Genomic DNA, 19,256 nt, shown 5'->3' on the forward strand with positions numbered 1-19,256 from the left:
GAGGAGTAGAGGTATAATAAATCATTTTGAGACTCCAATAGTTATTGAAAGCGGTGTTTTGTGTTGAACTTGGAGAAACAATATGCAATATTACTTGTGTTGTATTACCTTTTTGTTTCTTTGTTTAGTTTATTTAGATCACCCAGTTTCCATATTCTACCAACACACCTATTTTTCCGTGGAGCTTAAATCGTGTTGGTGAACACAGTTCTTGCACAGTTCTTAGTCTGACCAATGTGCAGACTATTCACATTGGTCAGTGAACAGTCGCACGTGGTTCAGGCGGTGTTGATCAGGATGTGTAGATGCAAATCACCGGTAGGATAGATTTCAGCTCAATTATTGGTTCTTGTACAAAACCGGGCATAGTTTTCACTCTGGTGATTTTCTAATTCATGTACTCTTCAATAAAATCTGCAAATATGCTGGATACATTCTATAACTTTATTCAATAAAGTCGGCTAGTCATGAGTCGTTTCCTCGGAGGTACGTGAACGCATCAGCAGTGTCCGCTATTTGCAGGTTCTAAGCGCTCCATTCTTATTGCTCCCGGCTCCTGATTGGCTGAGCCATTCAGAAAGGGGGCGTGTTTGTGTCCTGGTACCAGACTGCTCTGCAAGCAGCTGAAAGGAAGAGAGATTTCCCATCACACACACACACACTTGTCTTTACAACATAAACACACTGCGAGGGACGAATTCACACGGTGAGTGGCTCATTTTCGCCTATAACTAAGATTCGAGGTGTGTCATCGCGTGGTTCGCGACGGCTGCGTGTATTCTCGCGCTGCGCCATTATCAATGAGTGATGCCATTCGAGCCACGGTTAAAGCGTGATTTAGGTCTCGCGATGCAGGGACGTTAATGTGGGCCTCGCATTTCTCTGATCAGGATGCGTGTATCCTTCTTAGACGTTTGCTGTTGTTGCTGGTTCTCATCCTAATGTAAGAAGATAGTGGTCGTGTGAGGAGGAGAGGGACAGGGGGTGGGGGTGGGGGTGGGGGGGCTGTCTCATGCAGAGGTCCGTGGATTCGTGCCTCTTTGTTATGGTGGTGATGCCGCAGTCGGGATGGTACAAGACTGCCCCTGGAAAAAAAAAAAAAATGCCGACGCTGTAGGAATAATGATGAATTCCCTTTATATCCATTCTTTGGTTCCTAGGAAACGATTCATGGGTGTAGAAAGTGTTGTGACTTTGCTCCAATTTGCCTCTGCTACTGTAATATTCTTATATGGGACTACAGTAAGAGGCAGATTATAAACTATGGTGATTTGTTTACTGCTGCACACAAGCCAAAGTCAGAGGCCTGTTACATAAAGGATTTTTTTCCTCATGTTACAGCAGTAATAAGAACAGCCTGGTTTTCTATAGAGAGTAAGCCGGCCATTATACAGTAATACTCCCATCCCCACTCTCTACAAACACACATATAGGCTACAGACATCTGCATGCACACACACACACACTGTGTTTTCTCTGTGTTAATACTGCTTTATCCTTGCTCATATATTTTTTCTTTCTGAGTGTTTTTGTGCTCTGTTCGCTCTGTGGTTGACAAATAGTTAATGGCAATGTAAACTCAATAAATAAATGGCTCGTTTTGGTTCTTTGTCAAATCTATGACCCAGTTTGTATCTATGCATTGCCATTTCTCCCCCTTGTACTTCCATTTTGTGCCTATGCACTCTAAGCATGCTGAATCATTTTATTTTTTATCATAGTTAAGTTTTTTTTTTTTTTACAATTTTATAGTTCCATATTCATAAAACCATCCAATCTAATGTCATTTAAACTACTGTATATCAGAATCGCTATAATCCCATTCATTTTAGCTATGATCTCTTCTAACATGTCTCAGATTATGAGCTCAGATCAAACCAAAGTATATTATATGCTGGAATAACAAAGCCATATGTCTTCATATGAAAAGAATATAAAGTTATTTTACTTTTTTGGCATGAATGACTAAAACTGCAAAGGTGCAAAATGTGTTGCGTTGTAAAAACCTCCACCTACTACATCATCGACATTTTGCGTGGATACTAACAGGGCCAGCCGACTACAGGTCGCAAAGGGAAAACCCAAATTTCTATTCAAGTAGGATAGGCAAATGTAACTTTGATTTACTGCACTATGGATTAATCAGTGGAAGGTATGGGTAAATGAGTAAAAACAAAATCCTTCTTACTATCTACCACATATTGTCTTCTGCTTATTAAAAATTGGACGGCAGATCCGGGAAGGGAAACTCATCCCTTTACGCAGGAGTACTTCTACTCTCCAGCTCATTCTCAGAGATGCAGGGGCATTCCCAGGCCAGAAGGAATATATAGTCCCCTGGAGGAGCTGCTCTACTTACAGCTCTCCCCAGATGAAGGAGGTTCCCACCTTTATCTCTAAGGTTGAGGCTGGCCACTCTTCAGATTTCAGCTGTGTCCGGGATCTCCTTCATTCAGTCTTGAGCCAAATATTATGATGAGTGAAATGAGAACTTTGTTTTCTGGGTCAGCTCTTTCTTAACCACAGTAGACCAGAGCAGCACCCTCATCACATTAGACACTGTCCCAGTCTGTTTATCTATCTCCCCTCCATTTAGCCTTCACTGCTTGAAGTAGAAACTTACCACCTTTGTATCGTTCCTATGATTAATGCCAGTAAAATTGGGTGACCAAAGTTTTCATTGACTGTGTGGAACGTAGAGTAGCAGAGGATGCCCCCCATCCCACATGTGGATGTGTACTGCTGTTTAGCAGAAAGACTGTTTGGATATCTCTCCAGTTGCAAAACATGGTACCAGCCATGGTATGAAAACTGAAGGAGTGCCGTCCATCACTCCAACTAAGGGAACTGTGTTTTCAAAAATAGCAGCTAACCCAACTAAGTAAGCTGCTCAAATTGTTAGATTTACTTTACTCTTTAAAAAATGTAAATGTCTTAAGAGACATTTGCTAAGGTTGAAGCTGGCCACCCTCAGTATTTGTTTAATATTACCGCTTCAGTCAGAAATCAAAATGACCTTACACAAATGTTATAGTTGACATTATTATAAATGTAGTAACGAATATTCAATGTACTTTTAGCTGTAGTAGGAGTCATTTTTGCTTTCTCTTTTAAATATGAGCAATAACAGCATATAGTATACATTTTGGTTTAAATTAATGTGTTGATACATTGGGTATGTGAAACTCTGGTACTTTTTGCTTGAGTTTATAATATTATAAGGATCTCATAAAGGACCCCTGGCTCATCACAAGTAATCTAGTCAGACAAAACTTATGATGCATAAAACTGAAAACATTTTATATTTATCAGTCTAAAGACTTTTTCTCTAAGTAATATTTTGTTGTTGAATAGGTTTCAGAAGCAATAGTTCACCTTTCTACATGGTACAATTACATATACTGTTAAAGTAATGAGAAACTACTTAAAATTATGCCAACATAATAAAATATATCAGACTTATATTTGACTAGCATTACAACAGTAATGCTTAGAACTAAAAATATTTATTACTTTCAACTTCCACACTTTAAAATCATTCAAAGTAACAAACACTTTGTTGTGTAATTGACATAACAACTGACTAAAGACTATGTTGGATGTGTCATGCAAAAACATCGATAAACAATTCTGATAAAAAGGACATATTATGAGTTGATATATTTGATGTTAGTTGGAAGGCCAGCTAAACCAAATACTTTTTTGGTACCTACACAGCTTTGAACTGACACTGGATACTAAAAAATATGTTAAAGTAGAAATGTTTGTGTGTTTCATGAGAACAACCTTTCGTGTGGCGTGTTCAGAAGCACTTTACTGAAAATAGGTGATATAAATCTGGGGGAAAAACTGGAAGCACACTTGCATGGCTACAGTACACTATTATATAAAAAGTGTCTAATCTGGAGTTTGGTTTATCTTCTGTTGTCTTCTGAAAGCCTGACATAAGTAATATCTTCAGAAAAGTCTGTGGTCTGGGCAAGGATTCCAGTTGGGTGTTTATTCGGGGTTGTCCTTGTCATCTGACAAGCAGACCATTTGTCATTCTGTGTTATTCATTTTAGGTCTTCCAGTTAGTTTTCTGAATTGGTTTGAGTCTGTGGTACTTTCTGTACTAGGCAGTTCTTCAATTTCTTACAATTATGTTCTTTGAATGTTGATTTGGATCACTGTCTTCTCCTTTTCACATCAGTGTCCCACAGTCAGACACTGAACACATCCAGTGAAATACTGGGAGTGAATTTAAACAGCATGGCTTGCTTATCTCAACATTCAGCAGATTAAGTCTTATTTGTTTCCAGGGCTGTTTCCCTTCAGCTGCCTTTAAAAGGAATCACAACTGATCTTTAGGGTTCTTCCTGGTGATAATGGTAGAATGGTACCAATTGATCCGTTACCAATAACTGCATCATCAAAGTAGGCAATCATTTAGGTTGATCCTGGAGCGGGTGGACAAAAGTGTCAGGTGTGACGTGTGGAAAAAATGGTCACCAGCAAGAATGAAAGAAAATATGTACAAGACAGTGGTGAGACCAGCAATGTTGACTGGGTTAGTGTCAAAGGGGAAAAGACGGGAGGCAGAACTAGAGGTTGCAGAACCCAAGATGTTGAGGTTTTCTTTGGGAGTGATGAGGAGAGATAGGATCAGGAGTTAATCAGAGGAACAGTTCAAAGGAGCTTTATGGATGTGGAGAAAGAAGACATGTTAGTTGGTGTGAGGGTGGAGGATGCAGAGTATGTTGCTAAATGGAGACCGGTAGCTGGTGAACCAAAACTATCTATTACACTTGTACTCTGTTACTAATTGAGCTCTTTTTTTGTTGGGTGATAGAATTTTAGAATTTCAGCTTCATCTGTCTTCATCATGTCTTTTAGAGTTGCTAATGCATTGTAGATTTTGGATTAACAGTGATGCATGTGCTGCCGTTACTCAGAAATCCATAGTGAATAAATTATTTAGACTTTAATTACTCGCTTTATACAAGTTTTAGATTTTACGCTGACATCTGTATGCTATAATTCTTATGTCCCCCAACTAGTTACTGCTGCGACCACTGAGGGGGCTTTTCAGATTTGTGTCATCACCTATACACAGATGTTTTTATGATCTTTGCGTCTTAATGCTTTGATTGACCCTTTGGTTTTGAATTTGGATCATTTTGGGGTTTTGTTGTGTTTTGGTGTCCGCCATTCCCAGCTTTTCATGTTCTCTCCTCTGTGCTGACATTCTAATTAATTTTTTGTGGTATATTTTTAGGCCCGAGCAGCAAAGCGCTGGCGCAGGCCTATTGAATTTGCAGAATTTCTCAATTCTTTTTTAAATTATTTTTCATTTTGATGTCGTATTTGAGCGAACTCGTCCTACAACGTTCGAGATCTAGGCTTCAAACTCAGTCAGCTCAGTCTTGAGGCAGTGAAGGTCAAAAGTTATCAAAGGAATTTTTGTACATCGAAGCATGTGGGCGTGGCAAAGCCTCAGATCTGACCATTCGCCATGAAACATCAAAGTGGAATAACTTCCCCATATAAGCTCACAGCTGCATCAAACTTTATTTGTATCATCACAGACCAGAGCTCATCACATTCACATGGTCAATTGGTGACATCAGTTTAGTCCCGCCCCCTTCCAACAGAAAGTGGCCTGTTGGAAGGAGCAGTTGGAACAGTCTTTCTTTCTGTTGGAAGAAAGACTTCAGTAAGTCATACGTGCATTATCCTATTTGCAGTAAACTTGTTAGGCTTGACCTTTGTTAGCCTCTAAAGAGCCCAATAGCTATAAATTGCAATTCAGTTTGACTGCGCTTGTGCGTCGTCAGAATAGAAGTATAGAAGTACTTTATTCATCCCAGCAGGGAAATTAGGGAGCGCTGCGGAAGACGTCAGTGTGTGTTGCCTGGCGGACGGCTGTGGGTACTGCGCGAGATCGTTGGCGGTGGCGAGAGCGTGGCGTTGCTGGAACCCCCGCGGTTCCCACGAGGCCAGAGGCGTGCTTTGCTGCGAGGGCCTCCAACGCTGCTTGCGGCTTTAATTTAGTTTAAATTCTCACTAGTTCACTTGTCCTACCAATTACTTCCAGCAGTTAGAAGCAGGTCAGTTTCATTACTTCCTTGTTAGCTACCCTAGCTGTTTTCATTTCCTCTGTTGTGCTGTCTGCTGTGACCTATTATGTTTAGTTCTCCAAGATGTCCCCCTTCCTGTCTCAGTTTTGTAACAGTAACTTATTTTTGTGCCAATTAATTATTATTATTATTATTTTACTCCAGCATGAGACTGTTTTTCCTATTCCATCACATTCCTTGACAGGTTTTTCTTCTCAAATATAAATTTTCAAATTGCTACTGATATTGCTTACATTTTTGCCTCTGATAATGGCAATAAAGTTTGGGAATTAATATGTTTGATAAAATTGGATTTCAGATAAATAGGCTTGACCTCAGGAAAAACTACAACTCTTTTTGTAGTACTTTAATGCTCTGTGCATGAAAGAAACTGTTCTTAATTCTATTATTTCTCACTGTTGTTTTTATAGATGATATATGGTACATTGCTTTGTGTGTTTGTGTTTATGTCAATATTCATATTTATATTTGACAGTTCAAGTAATTATACAACTTAATACAGATCCATTGGTGGTATTTCATACTTGAATAAGTAACTGGTTGTGACTCAGCTATTTTTTTAACTTTTTTTTTTTTTTTGACCATCAAATGCACAGCAGTAACAATGCAAGTTAAGAGTAAATGTGACCTTGCTGTGAACTAGTAGTTGACTAAATTGACCAAACAGAAACTTTGGTGGAAACATCAAAGGTCATGCTCTCCTGCTGACTGCAAGGCTGAAATTGCTATTAGAGCTGACATCAGACAGCGCAGCAGAATGAAGGATGGGTCAGCACAAAATGTCCCTCCATCAAATCCACTAATGCATTAAAACACGTTCCCTCTGTGCAGGACACAAGCAGGAGGTCTTCATTCAGAGTTGAAACCTTTTCTGTTATCAGAAGGAATCTTCTATGTGGAAACTTTAGGGTTATTCTAAAACAAAGGGATTTCACAGGGTTTGACTATTAGGAATATGCTATTTTAATTATTATAGATTAGCTCTAGTTAAATTACAATTTTATTATGTTGTTTCAACAGTTACTCACTGCACTTATAATGAATTTAGTTTCTTTTGAGAGAGCTCTTATCTAACATATTTACCAGTTTTTATGTGCATCCTCTCTAAGGGATCTGCTTTTGAATAGTTAGATATGATTTGGAGAACATCCAACATTACAAACAGTTCCCTCCCGCCTCCTCATGAATTTTCTCCTCACTGGGAATCTGTATCCAGAAGAGCTTAACTGTGAAGCCAATTTCACCATCAACAGCAACATATCAGACCCAGAATCTCACACAGTATGGATAGGTTAGGTTAAAATGATCTATTATGGAGACGTTTCTTTTGTTTTCAGGTTTTCATCTCCCTGTGACTTTGTTTTATCTTAATGTGCAGTTTTGACTCTTTGGATCACTTTGCAAACACACCCCCACTCACCCCACAGAAAACAGCCCCATTTGACAGATCTGTAGGGTTAGTAATTGGGTTGGTTGATGTGCTGACTGTCTGCACCTTTCTTTTCAATACTGATGTCCTAGATGTGCATTTATATGTATGTGTGATTGGTGTGTTGACACAGTGTGTTGTCAGCAGTAATCTAAACTGCTGCTAATCAGACACTGTGCATGGATGTGTGTGTGTGGGTGGGTGTGTCGGAGCCTGTGCACATCAAGAGGGAAGCACACAGGAGCTGCTGAGTCACCATAGGGACTGGCTGGGCAGTCATCGCAGAATTTTGTTAACTGGTTAGACTCTAAACTCAATCACTCATTTATAAATGAAGTGGTTTGTTTTAATATTTTCCTTCCTTTATTTATTTTAGGCACTGTTTTACTATTATTCTATTTTTATCAAATAGCCTTTCTGCCTTGAAGAAGATATTAACAACAAATTGTTGTAAATTTCAGTAACAAGAACATTACATCAGAAATAAAGGCTGAATTAGAAATGTGAATGTTAGCAATTCAACTCCGCAACCAGTTTGATTTATTGATGGTAGTTATTTGTCTGCCAGATTTACTGGATGCCAACCAATGTGTCGAAAGGATAAGTTTGAATTTTGAAAAAAATTCTTAAGTGTAGCTCAATAAATTAGAGCATTCATACATTTTGAAAATAACCATTCACAGCAGGTAGTAAACATACTTTCATTAGACCCACATTTCTCTATTAAATAGTCTAAGAAATTAAATGTTTTTATTGGATATTGACAGAAAATAAACATGAATAATTTATCTATTGAGATAAATCTAGTCACATATATCCTATGTCACTGCAAATATATGCAATTTCAGTATTCTGTGTTATCTTATTACACATTTTATTCATTTGTCATACTAAAAAGTGCTACTCAGATATGTTTCTCTATACATTCAATCAACTTTACTTTTTGTTCTGTTTTTCTGTTTCTGTTTCTCTTCAAGTTGGTAGAATTTTCTTCAGGAGACAGAAAAGTAAATGGAGGGAAAACCCACATCATGCTGCAGCAAAAATAGGTTCTGTTTGTTGAGACAGAAAATTAGATCCTTTCTAGAGAAAATCTCACAATTGGTTCACAGAAAATAGTGCTCACACAACCTAAGAAGCTCTTTTAGCACATGTTGCAATATTGAAAGAAAAATCATAAATACAAAGTAGAATACAGAATCTAGCTAGACAGAAGTTGTCAAAAATAGTTGTGCTTACTGCTTGGTGGCAGAAGCATGTAATCTAAACCCTTTTGTGCTCTATGAATGGAGATGGCGCTCAGCGGCATTTTTAGCCATCAACAAGCATCCTGATTTTAGGAACAGTTAGTTCCCCAGGGCCATTGACCTCTCCATTCATTGCTGTTACATAATTAGTGCAGCTTTTGGTATTGTAGGCCTACTGTGAATTATCACTGAGCTGGACTGTCCCATACCTCTGCTGGAGAGCTATGCTGTTTCTCACTGAGTGAGGAGCTAAAATTGTTGATTTTGTTTGTTTGTCTAGACAATAATTTCTTAAACTTAATAAATGCAACAGATGACCTTGATGAAAGTTATATTTTCGATAATGAAGTGTGGTGAACGTCCTCTTATTTTCCATCTCTTTGTGTGCATAGTTAGAAAATCGTATGCCCTGGATTCCTACATTGTCTGGAAAAGTATGAGAAAAGCAAAAGTACTGAATGTAGTATCAACCATCTTGTTTAAATCGAGAGTAGTCAATAAGCTTATGCAACTTGCGAAATGTTGTGCATTACATTTGTCACGGCCAAATGTTAGCGAAAACTTCAGCGGCGTCCACACCTTCTTTGAAGCACCTTATTTGTTCGATGTACAAAGCAAATAGTGTAGAACAAGGGGCTTGTGTTTACCAGGCTACTCAATATGTGCGATGCCTGAATAAGCTTCAAACTTGGCTTCTCATCAAGTATAGTGACTATTTGCTAAAACAAAAGGGGTGACCTTTGGCAGACCTAGCCAGATCACTCTGGAAGGACTAAATGTAAATCCCTCTGGAATGCTTTGGGGTCCCCCAGAATGAGTTTGAGGTGTCGATGATAACCTGATCTCAGAAGTTGACAAAAAACCATGAGAATTGACAAAGTACTGAAAAATCTGCCCTGCGATAGACTGGCGACTTGTCCAGGGTGTACCCCACGCCTCACTGGTGCCAGAGATAGTCACCAGCCCCCAGTGAGGCAGCATGAGGATAAGCATGAATAGATGATAGAATTATATAATATCATCTCACAATATCACTAGCCTGTCAAGCCAGACGTTGATTCATTATTTTACCAATGATATCTGATCTAAATAAACTTGGCTTCTGAGTGGTCCGAAGTACTTTGTGGTGATAAAAAGCCAAACTATGTTTGAGGAAAAGATAAAATCCAACTCTCAGGCCACTGACTATGCTGTCTTATGAAACCCCTGCACTGAAGCGATAAATAATGCAGCAAAGAGAGCAACAGAGATCAGGAGGCACCATTTAGGATTGGCTCATTTTTATATTGGAACAGCACTGAGTAAATGCTGTATGTGTGATGAATGCATGGGAAGCAGGGGACTATAAAACTGTGAAGGATTAGGGGATAGATTATAGGGGAGCTAACCATCGATGAGAATTGTTGTGAAAAATGTCTTTGTGTTTGAGACCCAGTGAATGACACAGGGAAAACACTGGTGTAGACAAAACTGATGGAAGACAGCGGGATGAAAGAGGCTCAAATTGAAAGTGAGAGCAGAAGTTGTGTGAGGTGTTCGCTGTGCATACCCCTATCTGTGAAACAATGGCCCACAGTCCTTCCTGAGGCCTGCTAACAGTCTACTGTATGTCTTCCTGCTGGCTGCTGGCCATGTGGTGTGTGTGTGTTACATTTGCAAGACAATGACAGCTTGTTTGCCTGCAGTGCAGATGGAGGGGTAAACAGAAGCAGGGAACAGAGAGAAATGGGGTTCTTGCAGTTAAGGTGTCAGGATGCAGGGTTCATGGAATGGATGCTGATTAAAGGTATATTGAACTCTCCATTAGAGTTTTCTTGATTGCCTTCAAGCGGCTGTCAACTCAAAGTCAACACACAGTTAACACACAGGACTAAACAGTGGCACGCATAGCTCAAAGTTGTACATTTTGTTTGGAAAAGGCTTTAAGTGTGCCAAAACGTTGAAAATATGAAACAAAAGCAAATATTGCCATCAAACAACACAAAATATGAAACAAAAGCAAATATTGCCTTCAAACAACACAACGTGCACCAAAGTGTGTAAACTCTTCCAATCAATCGGACAGCAAAACACTGCATTTGCTTGTCATTGTAGCCTGCTGTATTATATTGCTTTCATGCCTATGCCTTTATCTAGGCTGCGTCAGACTTTTCTTCTTGCAAAAAATTGGATCCAGAATCAGAATGCTTTGATGCAATTTTTACTGATTCCATGGTGATTTCTGTTTGGTTACCATGGTTAAAACAATGGCGCTTGGACTGGTTGAAGGACATCTGTGTTCACTGTTTTGGCAAAAGGGTGTGGAAAATACGTCAGTCCAATGAGAAAGAGTTAACATGTTTGCAAGAGGTTTCTTCTGCTCTCCTGACATAGTGATTATGAAAACTGAATGGATTTCTTTAAGCAGGTCAAAGCAATCAAAAATAAAACCTTTATCAAGCAAGTGGTACAAGCTTTAGCCTAGTCATTGATGCTAAACACCAGTTTTACTTTCCCAGACCTGTGTGTCGTGCTAAACATGGATTATGTATATGCATAAAGCCTCCATATGAGGTTAGCGATAAACACGACAACAAAACACGAACAGTGAACATCAAATCGTATCAGCCTCCTCTTTTCAGCCAAATAGTACAACTTACAGAGAATTTCTTGAAACTGATTAAGGAGGTTCTGCTGCAGCACCACAAAGATGTAATATGCCATTGTTTTTGTATGATGCATGATTCGAGTGACTCATTCGGGGTCAAAGGTTAAGTTAGAGATTGGGCTTGTTATGGAGGTATTATGCTGTTGGAGGGAGTGGTGCACTTCACAAAATATCATCATGGAGAAGGAAGATTCTGCGTAAAGATTGGTAGCAACATCTCAAGACATCAGCCAGGGAGTTTATTTTTTGTCCTTACACAAGTCAAATAATTTTTTTGACTCTATTTATTAAGAAAAACTAAACCTGCAATTTGCCTGAACACTGTGTGAACTGTGCTCACTTGAATTAAGGGGAAAATCATTGGAATGAAGCAGCCACACGTAAATAGTAGCAGAAAGGAGACATGGAAGTAGCACAACACAAAGATGAATAAAGGTGATCACTTTCAAATATCTGTTTTCGCCCCTGCTTCAGGAGTATGGACCTGAGTCTGCGAGATGCTCTGGGTGGAGGTGGAGGCGGGGCTCCAGCTGAGCCCCTGCTTAAGAGAGACTTTGTGGCTTCGCTGGAGAAGGAGAGCTACGACGACAAGGTGGGAGAGACCGTTTCTAAGACCGACTACAGACCCTTGGTGGCTGGAAAGGACACCAAGAGTGGTAAGTTGCCTTTAGTGTGCATGAAGAGCTGTGAGAATGAGCTGTGATCCTGTGCCCTCTGTGAAGCTTCACTTTGAATGAACGAACTGAGAATGAGGCGGCTTATAGGCTTTTAGGAAAGTCAGCTGTCCAGTTATTTTTGCATCACTCTGTTTGTTTTCCTTTTTTCAAAGACTGGCTTCAGGCTTGACTGTGATTTCCTGCAAACGAGATTCAACATTGGTTTTATACCATGTAATTGAAATAAGTTTTTTTAAAAGACACAATTGAGCAGATGTTAAGGCTTGTAGAAATATAATTTTTTACATTTTTCTCTTGTTTTTAGTGGGATAAAATATAAAACACATACATAAAGTGATACATGATCCACAAGTGATGCATTGTTTTCAATAGAAAATATAAATGGTACACAAGCCCCTTTACTGTGAGGTCACTAAATAAATTGCAGTGCAATCAATTGGCTTAAGAAGTGACTACATACTAGATATAGTCTACTTGTGAGTCATTTATATTCGAATGAGTTCAGTTGTTCTGACAAAACCTCAAAGGTCAGTCAATAAACAGCATCATGAAAACCAAGGAACTTGACCGACCTGGTGGAAAAAAGCTGTGGTGCGGCTTAAAGCAGAGGCAGTTCAAGGTCAATGTTTTAAATCACAACTAATAAGTAATTTTAAAATGTTTCCTTTATTATGATGGGTGACTCAAAACTCCTGTTCTTTCTGAAACTAGACAGATTTAGTGAAGTGAAGTTGAGTGCAAAAAGTGGCGTGACAGTGTAGAGAGATTTGTTGACACAGTGGAGATGTCGTGCACTCTTGGTGTCGGCGTGAACAATGAAAAAGGTCCAACAAGAGAGAGCTGAGCTTGTATGTTAAGACTGAAGTGATACTGGAGTAAAGTGCAGGGTGGAGAGAAGGAAAACACGTAACATCGTGTTGCAACCGATGAGGATAATCACAGCTCTTACGGGGGGAGTTGTTCAAATATCAACAGGAAGAGGTTCCTAATAGAGCGTCGCTGTTTGTATTCTGATGATTTCACATGGAGGTATGCTCTATTTATCAAATTTAAAGATATTATAGTTGACCCTTTTCTTGTTTTGCTGAGAAATATTTATTACTTTTTTTCCATTACAAAATAACAAAATTATCTTGGTTTCTTGGCTGTTTTGGTAAACGACAGTAAGGTGGTAACATCACTCTAAATGCAGACTTTTCTTAACATTAGCACCAATTCTTGCTAGAATATCAAGCCAATTTAAAAAAATTTAAACTTCATTAAATATTCTCAGAAGATGTGTGTTATCTTAAATTTTTGGAAAATTGAATGCGACACTCTACTGTTGTTTTTGTTATCACATTATGAATCTAGCTATTGGTTTGATCGGTTTGTAGCAATGTGTTGCTTGAATCTCCATGTCAGTATAGATAAAGAAATCTCTTGAAATATTTTTTTAATGTGATTGTGAGTATGTCATAATCTTATTTTATTAAAAATGATCAGATTACATGGATGGACATTACTTGACCTCTGCTTATCACGTAGTCGGTTACATTCATGTTGTCTAACTATATAATCAAAGGATTACCTGAAGAAAACAAACAGTGATAGATGATTGATAAAAGGAGGAACATTCCCTGACATACCAAGGCATAGCTGGCATGACAGTGAACAGCACACATTGTCAGCCCCAGGAGCTGGTTTTTGGAAAGCAGGGTGTTTTTGTTATGTTGTGAGGACATGAATATGCTTATACAGTGACATTGCAGGAACTTGACTTGGTCAGGGGAAAACAAAAACATTTTTTAACTGGTTTATTTAAAGTCCTTCTTAGTAAAGAACATGTATGTCTCCGATTGCATAAAATGCACTGACCTTCATCAAGGGCATCATCTTTGAATCTTAAAATAAATCCGGGGACACACGCAGCAGTCCAATACACACCTGATGTGTCATATAGGCTACAATAAAGTCTTGAAATAATTAGATACCTTTAGTTGGACAATATGTCTATAGTGGCATATTTTATGCATAAAGCTTAAAAATAAAATGAAATAAAATAATTTGTTACATTAAAATAAATTGGGAGGCATGTCAAAAAGAACCCTTTTTGTTCTACCATCACAAACTCTGGAGGTACCTTAACTTTATATGTAAGCTTTGATCACATTATTGATCATTTCAGCCACAAACACTCCAGGTGGGTGTGTCATGAAACAAAAACTGACTGTGGAAAAGCACTTCATGACCACTGTTAAATATGGTGTAAAGTCTCTTATGCTTCTCGCTCATTTTCTCTTCCATAGCTTCTGGACAATTCAAATAAGAATTTGGTGGAATTGTCTAAAACCCGAAACGGTGACAGTGGGTTTCTAAACAGAACGATAAAGTCAAATATATTGCCAAATCAATAAAGAAATGGTTCATGAGACATAAATCCAACTTTCTTTCTTTCATGGATGTTATAATCCCCAGGCCTAAATTATATAGAAATCATGTGGGGCAAACTAAACGGATGAGAGACGCAGAGAGAAGACCTAGAACTATCTCATAGTGTCCTCTAACCCTGTGAAATATTTCAGATGACAAAATGTTTTTTCTAATGAATTTTTCTAATCTCCCTCAACTTTCGCTACAAAGTTCCCTCCAGCTGGTGGAGGAAATGCTTTTTCATTTTTCCCCCTTTCTTTCAAGAAAGACAAATTAAAATTTTCTTTTTCAGATATTTTGTCAATTTATTGCAAAAAACATTTCAAGACCTATGCAGAAGCGAAAGCATCAGCATCCATGACTTTTTAAGATGGTGCACTTTAAAAACAAGCTATGTGTATTCGACTACGCAGATAGCACAGCTAACTAGCCATCTAATATCAGCTTCTTGAATGTGTCGTACTCTGTAAGGAGCAGAACAACAAAATGTGTTGTGTTCAGTGGGATAAGAGGATAATCAAAATAACTGTGAATACATGTGATAATCTTTATAATCAAAATGTTATGATACACTGAGAATCCTTTTCCAGTGAATGTCGGGTTCCAACTGTTAACAGCGGCTCTTTTCCCCACAGATTAAATGTACTCTATTTAAGAGGTTGGATTTTTTCTTTCTGTGTGTGATTATGCTTCTGCAATAAAAGATGAGTGATGAAATTATTTTACACATCTTTACCAGAAGGAGCCAACAGATATTTCTCCATCTGTAAGTGTTATTGCAAAAAAAAAGAAAAAAGAAATGGAGAGAAAATGTCTAAAAATATTTTTATGCATAAAAACGTTTGAAGTCTAATTAGACTTGTTTTCTTATGTGGATGCTGTGTACATTTTAGTCCTTTTTTCTGCTCGAGTACCTTTCAAAGTTAGATTTATGACTTTGACATTAGAATCATATGTTGTTTTTTTCTGGAGTAGCAGCAGCAGTATCCTGCAAGTAAAGTTTCAGCTGTCTGGGTTTGTTTCTGTTGTGCTGGGACGGACTCTCTTTTGCTGAGGCATGATGACACACTGCTGCTGTATATGCATGTGTTCGTGTTTCTTTTACAGTATGTACGTGTAGCACAGGTACGGGAGGACCTCGCTGCGTTGACAGGTCGAGCTCTGGTGTGCATGTTTTATGACACACTGCAGCAGCATGTGACTGCAGCACCGCGTGCAGCATTAGTAGCAGCAGCAGTTCGGGTGAGGTCACGCAAATAAACACACACCTCGGCTGTCGCTGTAATTAGAGTGTGTGTTGGCTGAGTTCAGCAGATATAGTGAAGTAAAGATGATGTAAGTGAAGTTTTTTTTGTAGCACCTCTTTAGCAGACAGGATTGCTGACGGATGTGACATTTAAGCCAGTAGGACAAGGAGCGACTTTTTATCTGTTAGCCCAAATGGCATTTGGTCTCAGCATTGTCTAAAACCTGAAATGTTGACAATGGGTTTCTAAACAGAATGATAAGGTCAAATATATTGCCAAATCAATAAAGAAATGGTTCATGAGACATAAATCCAACTTTCTTTCTTTCATGGATGTTATAATCCCCTGGCCTAAATCCTGTAGAAATCATATGGGGAAAGCTAAACAAATGAGAGATGCAGAGAAAAGACCTAGAACTACTGTAGGTCTCAGGTGTGACCTACATTCTCTGTGATTGAGGGAATCACAATTATATGCTAGGAACCAGGCAACAGTTTTGATTTTCTAATTTAAATACGATTTAAATATTCAGATATGGACTGTATTAAAAGACAATAGTGCCAGAAACATCTGGGCGTTTCTAGATATGTTGCCGCTCTGAATCTTAAACCACAAAAAGTAAAAGCAAAAACAAAAACAGCTAAACTAAAAATAATGGGGAAAAGCCATGTATCACTGTAAGCTTTATCAATCTCAGTAGCCTGTATTTTACTTGGCCCTGTCTGCAAGTTAACTACTTAGTCCCTGCTACACTCTGCAGCTGTTAATGTGTTAAGATGAAAATTGTAGTGCCATGCAATCACAAAGAAGTCTGTGCTTGATAGCTCAGAGGGGAAGCGGTGGTCTCTGAGGTCTTAGTGTTTCCTCAGTCTGGCAGTCACAGTAACTGGATTGGCTTCATTAATTCAAAGGCCATGGGACTGCACAGCGATTACAGAGCATCTGGAATGGGCTGTTATAGAGTTAGCGCTGTCAAGAAACTGTCTACACCCAGACAAACAATAATTCATCTCAAGATCCATTTGTTTTCTGTTCTAGCTTTGTGTTTCTACTGTGATGTCCTCCCATTTCTCTTCATATTGAAGATGATCTCCCTCCATGTATCCTATCAAACAATAACAACCTAAAATTTAGCTTATTACCCATTTAGGCCCATATAAATGAAGAGTCTCAGACTTACTGTCTGGATCAGACCGCAGGGACTGAGCACATTTTTATTACTGGTCTTGACTCTGAACTCATCTGTATTAACAGCTGAGCATCAAATAATGAAAACCTTCAAGGTTTTTGCTTTGGATTATTACATTATTTCCTCTGCTCTCAGAAACAAGGTCATTCCACAAAAACTGCCTGGGTGAAAGTTATTAGCCTTTCTGATGCTGTTAGTCATTTTTATATCCGTTTATCCTGCAGGTATTTTCTGTAGCTTTTTACAAGCTTCTGACAGCTCAGTCTCCTTTAACAAATAGTTCAGCAATCTCAGATTTGATGGCCTTCTGGCTCGGAGCTTTGTCTTCAGTTCACGCCACAGATTTTCAGTGGAGTTGAAGTCAGGACTTTGTGCAGGTTAGTCAGTAGCTTTCAGGCTGGTCTTCTGTGGGAAAGTCTTCATCAATGCGCTTTGGATTGTTATCATACTGGGAAAAAAAGCTACAACTCAGATCCAATTCTGCTACTGACTGCTTCAGGTTTTCTTTCAAAATCGTCAGTCTGTCTTGAAGGAGTCTTTTCTTCAGAAGAGTATTTTGTTTTTGGCTGAAGCTTTGCAGTCCAGTCCAGTGCTTGTGCCAGCTTGTCCCGTGTTTCTCTCTTGTAACATTTCCTAATGATACTTCTGACTCCAGTTTGTGACAAAGTGATATATTTTCAATATCGTCAAATATAGTGTGAAGTCAGCTAACCACAGCTTTACAAAACCGAGATAGGACATCAACTACTTTGAGTTTTTATAGTGTACATCATACTAACTTTGTAGCTTTGTTGTTCTGCCTCAATTAATAAAAATCATCAATTTGTAATGGCATAAATTCCCATGCTTGAAGAATGGCTTGAAGAAGTAGCTGTTTCTTCAAGGCGCAGAAGCTTTCATATCTCAATCTTCAATCAGTTTAATAGCATATAATTTCTGTAGCTCTTCAAAACGTCCTGCTGCTCCAAAGACACAACGATTTTCACAGATTCAGTATTGCTACCTGGGTCCCTGGCTAAAAGGTCCCAAAAAATGTTTGTTTGTTTGCAGACTGTTGCTTGTGTAGTACAGTCTTAGGCCAAGTCTGTTACTTCACAACTCCCAAAAAACCTCATCCTTTAATAAGTTGTTTGCTGTTTACATGTCTGCCCACAGTGTCCAGACCTATAAAGCTTACAGTTGTTGGATTCGCAAGATTTTCTTCTCCTCCTCTTTAACCCCAGTCCTTCTCATTACTGTCTGCTTCCTACCAACCTGGCTGCTATCTATATATCCTTGCACTTTGACCCCACAGAGATGGATCTCGCAGACAATATGTGTGTTTGTGATCTGCAATAAACTGGGGGCATGGATTGTGGCAGTAACAGGGGCAGAGGCAGAGTGATAGCACAGGAGCAATTTAATACGTTCTACTCTAGATTTTCAAGCTAAAATGTCAACATTTCCAAACTTATTTTGTATTAGTACCAGTCCAGCCATCATAATGGGTTCATGGTAAGTTATATTGCTGGCATACATGGACCGCTCTCCTTTCTACTGTACAATATGTTAAACTAAACACAAAAGCAAATATGAGAATATTCTCTGTTGCAAACATTTTAGTTAAAATTGGACTAAACCTTAATCTGTTTATTATATTTACAGTTTTATTCACTGGATGTTATTGTTTCCTAGTTAAAAAGCAAACAGGAAATGTAATAATAGCCTAAATATTCTCATAAGCATGTCAACAGTAAATCGCTCACCATGACCTTGTTGGAGAATCATGACTTGCATGTGAATGCAGCGTCAGCTGTTCTCTTGTCCTCTGGAAGCTGCACTCAGTGAACCAAATTACATATATGTTCATATCCCTCACAAAATACAATTCATCAATTCAAATGGAGCAACTTGGACAACATTTGAATACTGTGGTCTGAAGGAAAAAAATGTTATTTTACTCTGCAGCTCCGCTCAGTTCCAGTAGCTGTTGCTTATTTTACTGAGTACCAAATTGGTGCTATGTAAAAACGATGAAGGTGGAGCCCGAGATTAAATCTCTATTAATCGACTCTTGTCAACGAATTAGTGAAACTCGATCACTCATTCAAAAGCAGCTCAACTACAAAGTAGTAGTTGGGTTAACTCAAGAACTCCTGAGTTAACCCAAGTTGAGATCAAATAAGACTTTAAAAGATAGATACATAAGAATGGTTTGTACTTGCATAGCACTAAATGCTTCACACTACAGTTAGTCATTCACCCAGTCTTATGCTAATGCTACATTGTAGCATGTAGTAAATGACAGAC

The 19,256-nt window shown here is 38.6% G+C and overlaps 1 protein-coding gene across 1 annotated transcript in view; it reads left to right on the forward strand.

Moving 5' to 3' along the window:
• The first annotated feature begins 568 nt into the window (after positions 1-568).
• Positions 569-19,256, forward strand: part of LOC116721254 (microtubule-associated protein 4-like) — an 81,937-nt gene continuing 63,249 nt past the window's right edge. The window contains exons 1-2 of the mRNA XM_032564870.1: positions 569-706; positions 11,917-12,098. Coding sequence (XP_032420761.1) covers positions 11,921-12,098 — 178 coding nt within the window. The 5' untranslated portion in view covers positions 569-706; positions 11,917-11,920. The remainder of the gene's footprint in view (positions 707-11,916; positions 12,099-19,256) is intronic.

The sequence above is a fragment of the Xiphophorus hellerii genome, chromosome 6 (genome assembly GCF_003331165.1).
Source record: "Xiphophorus hellerii strain 12219 chromosome 6, Xiphophorus_hellerii-4.1, whole genome shotgun sequence".
Lineage (NCBI taxonomy): Eukaryota > Metazoa > Chordata > Actinopteri > Cyprinodontiformes > Poeciliidae > Xiphophorus > Xiphophorus hellerii.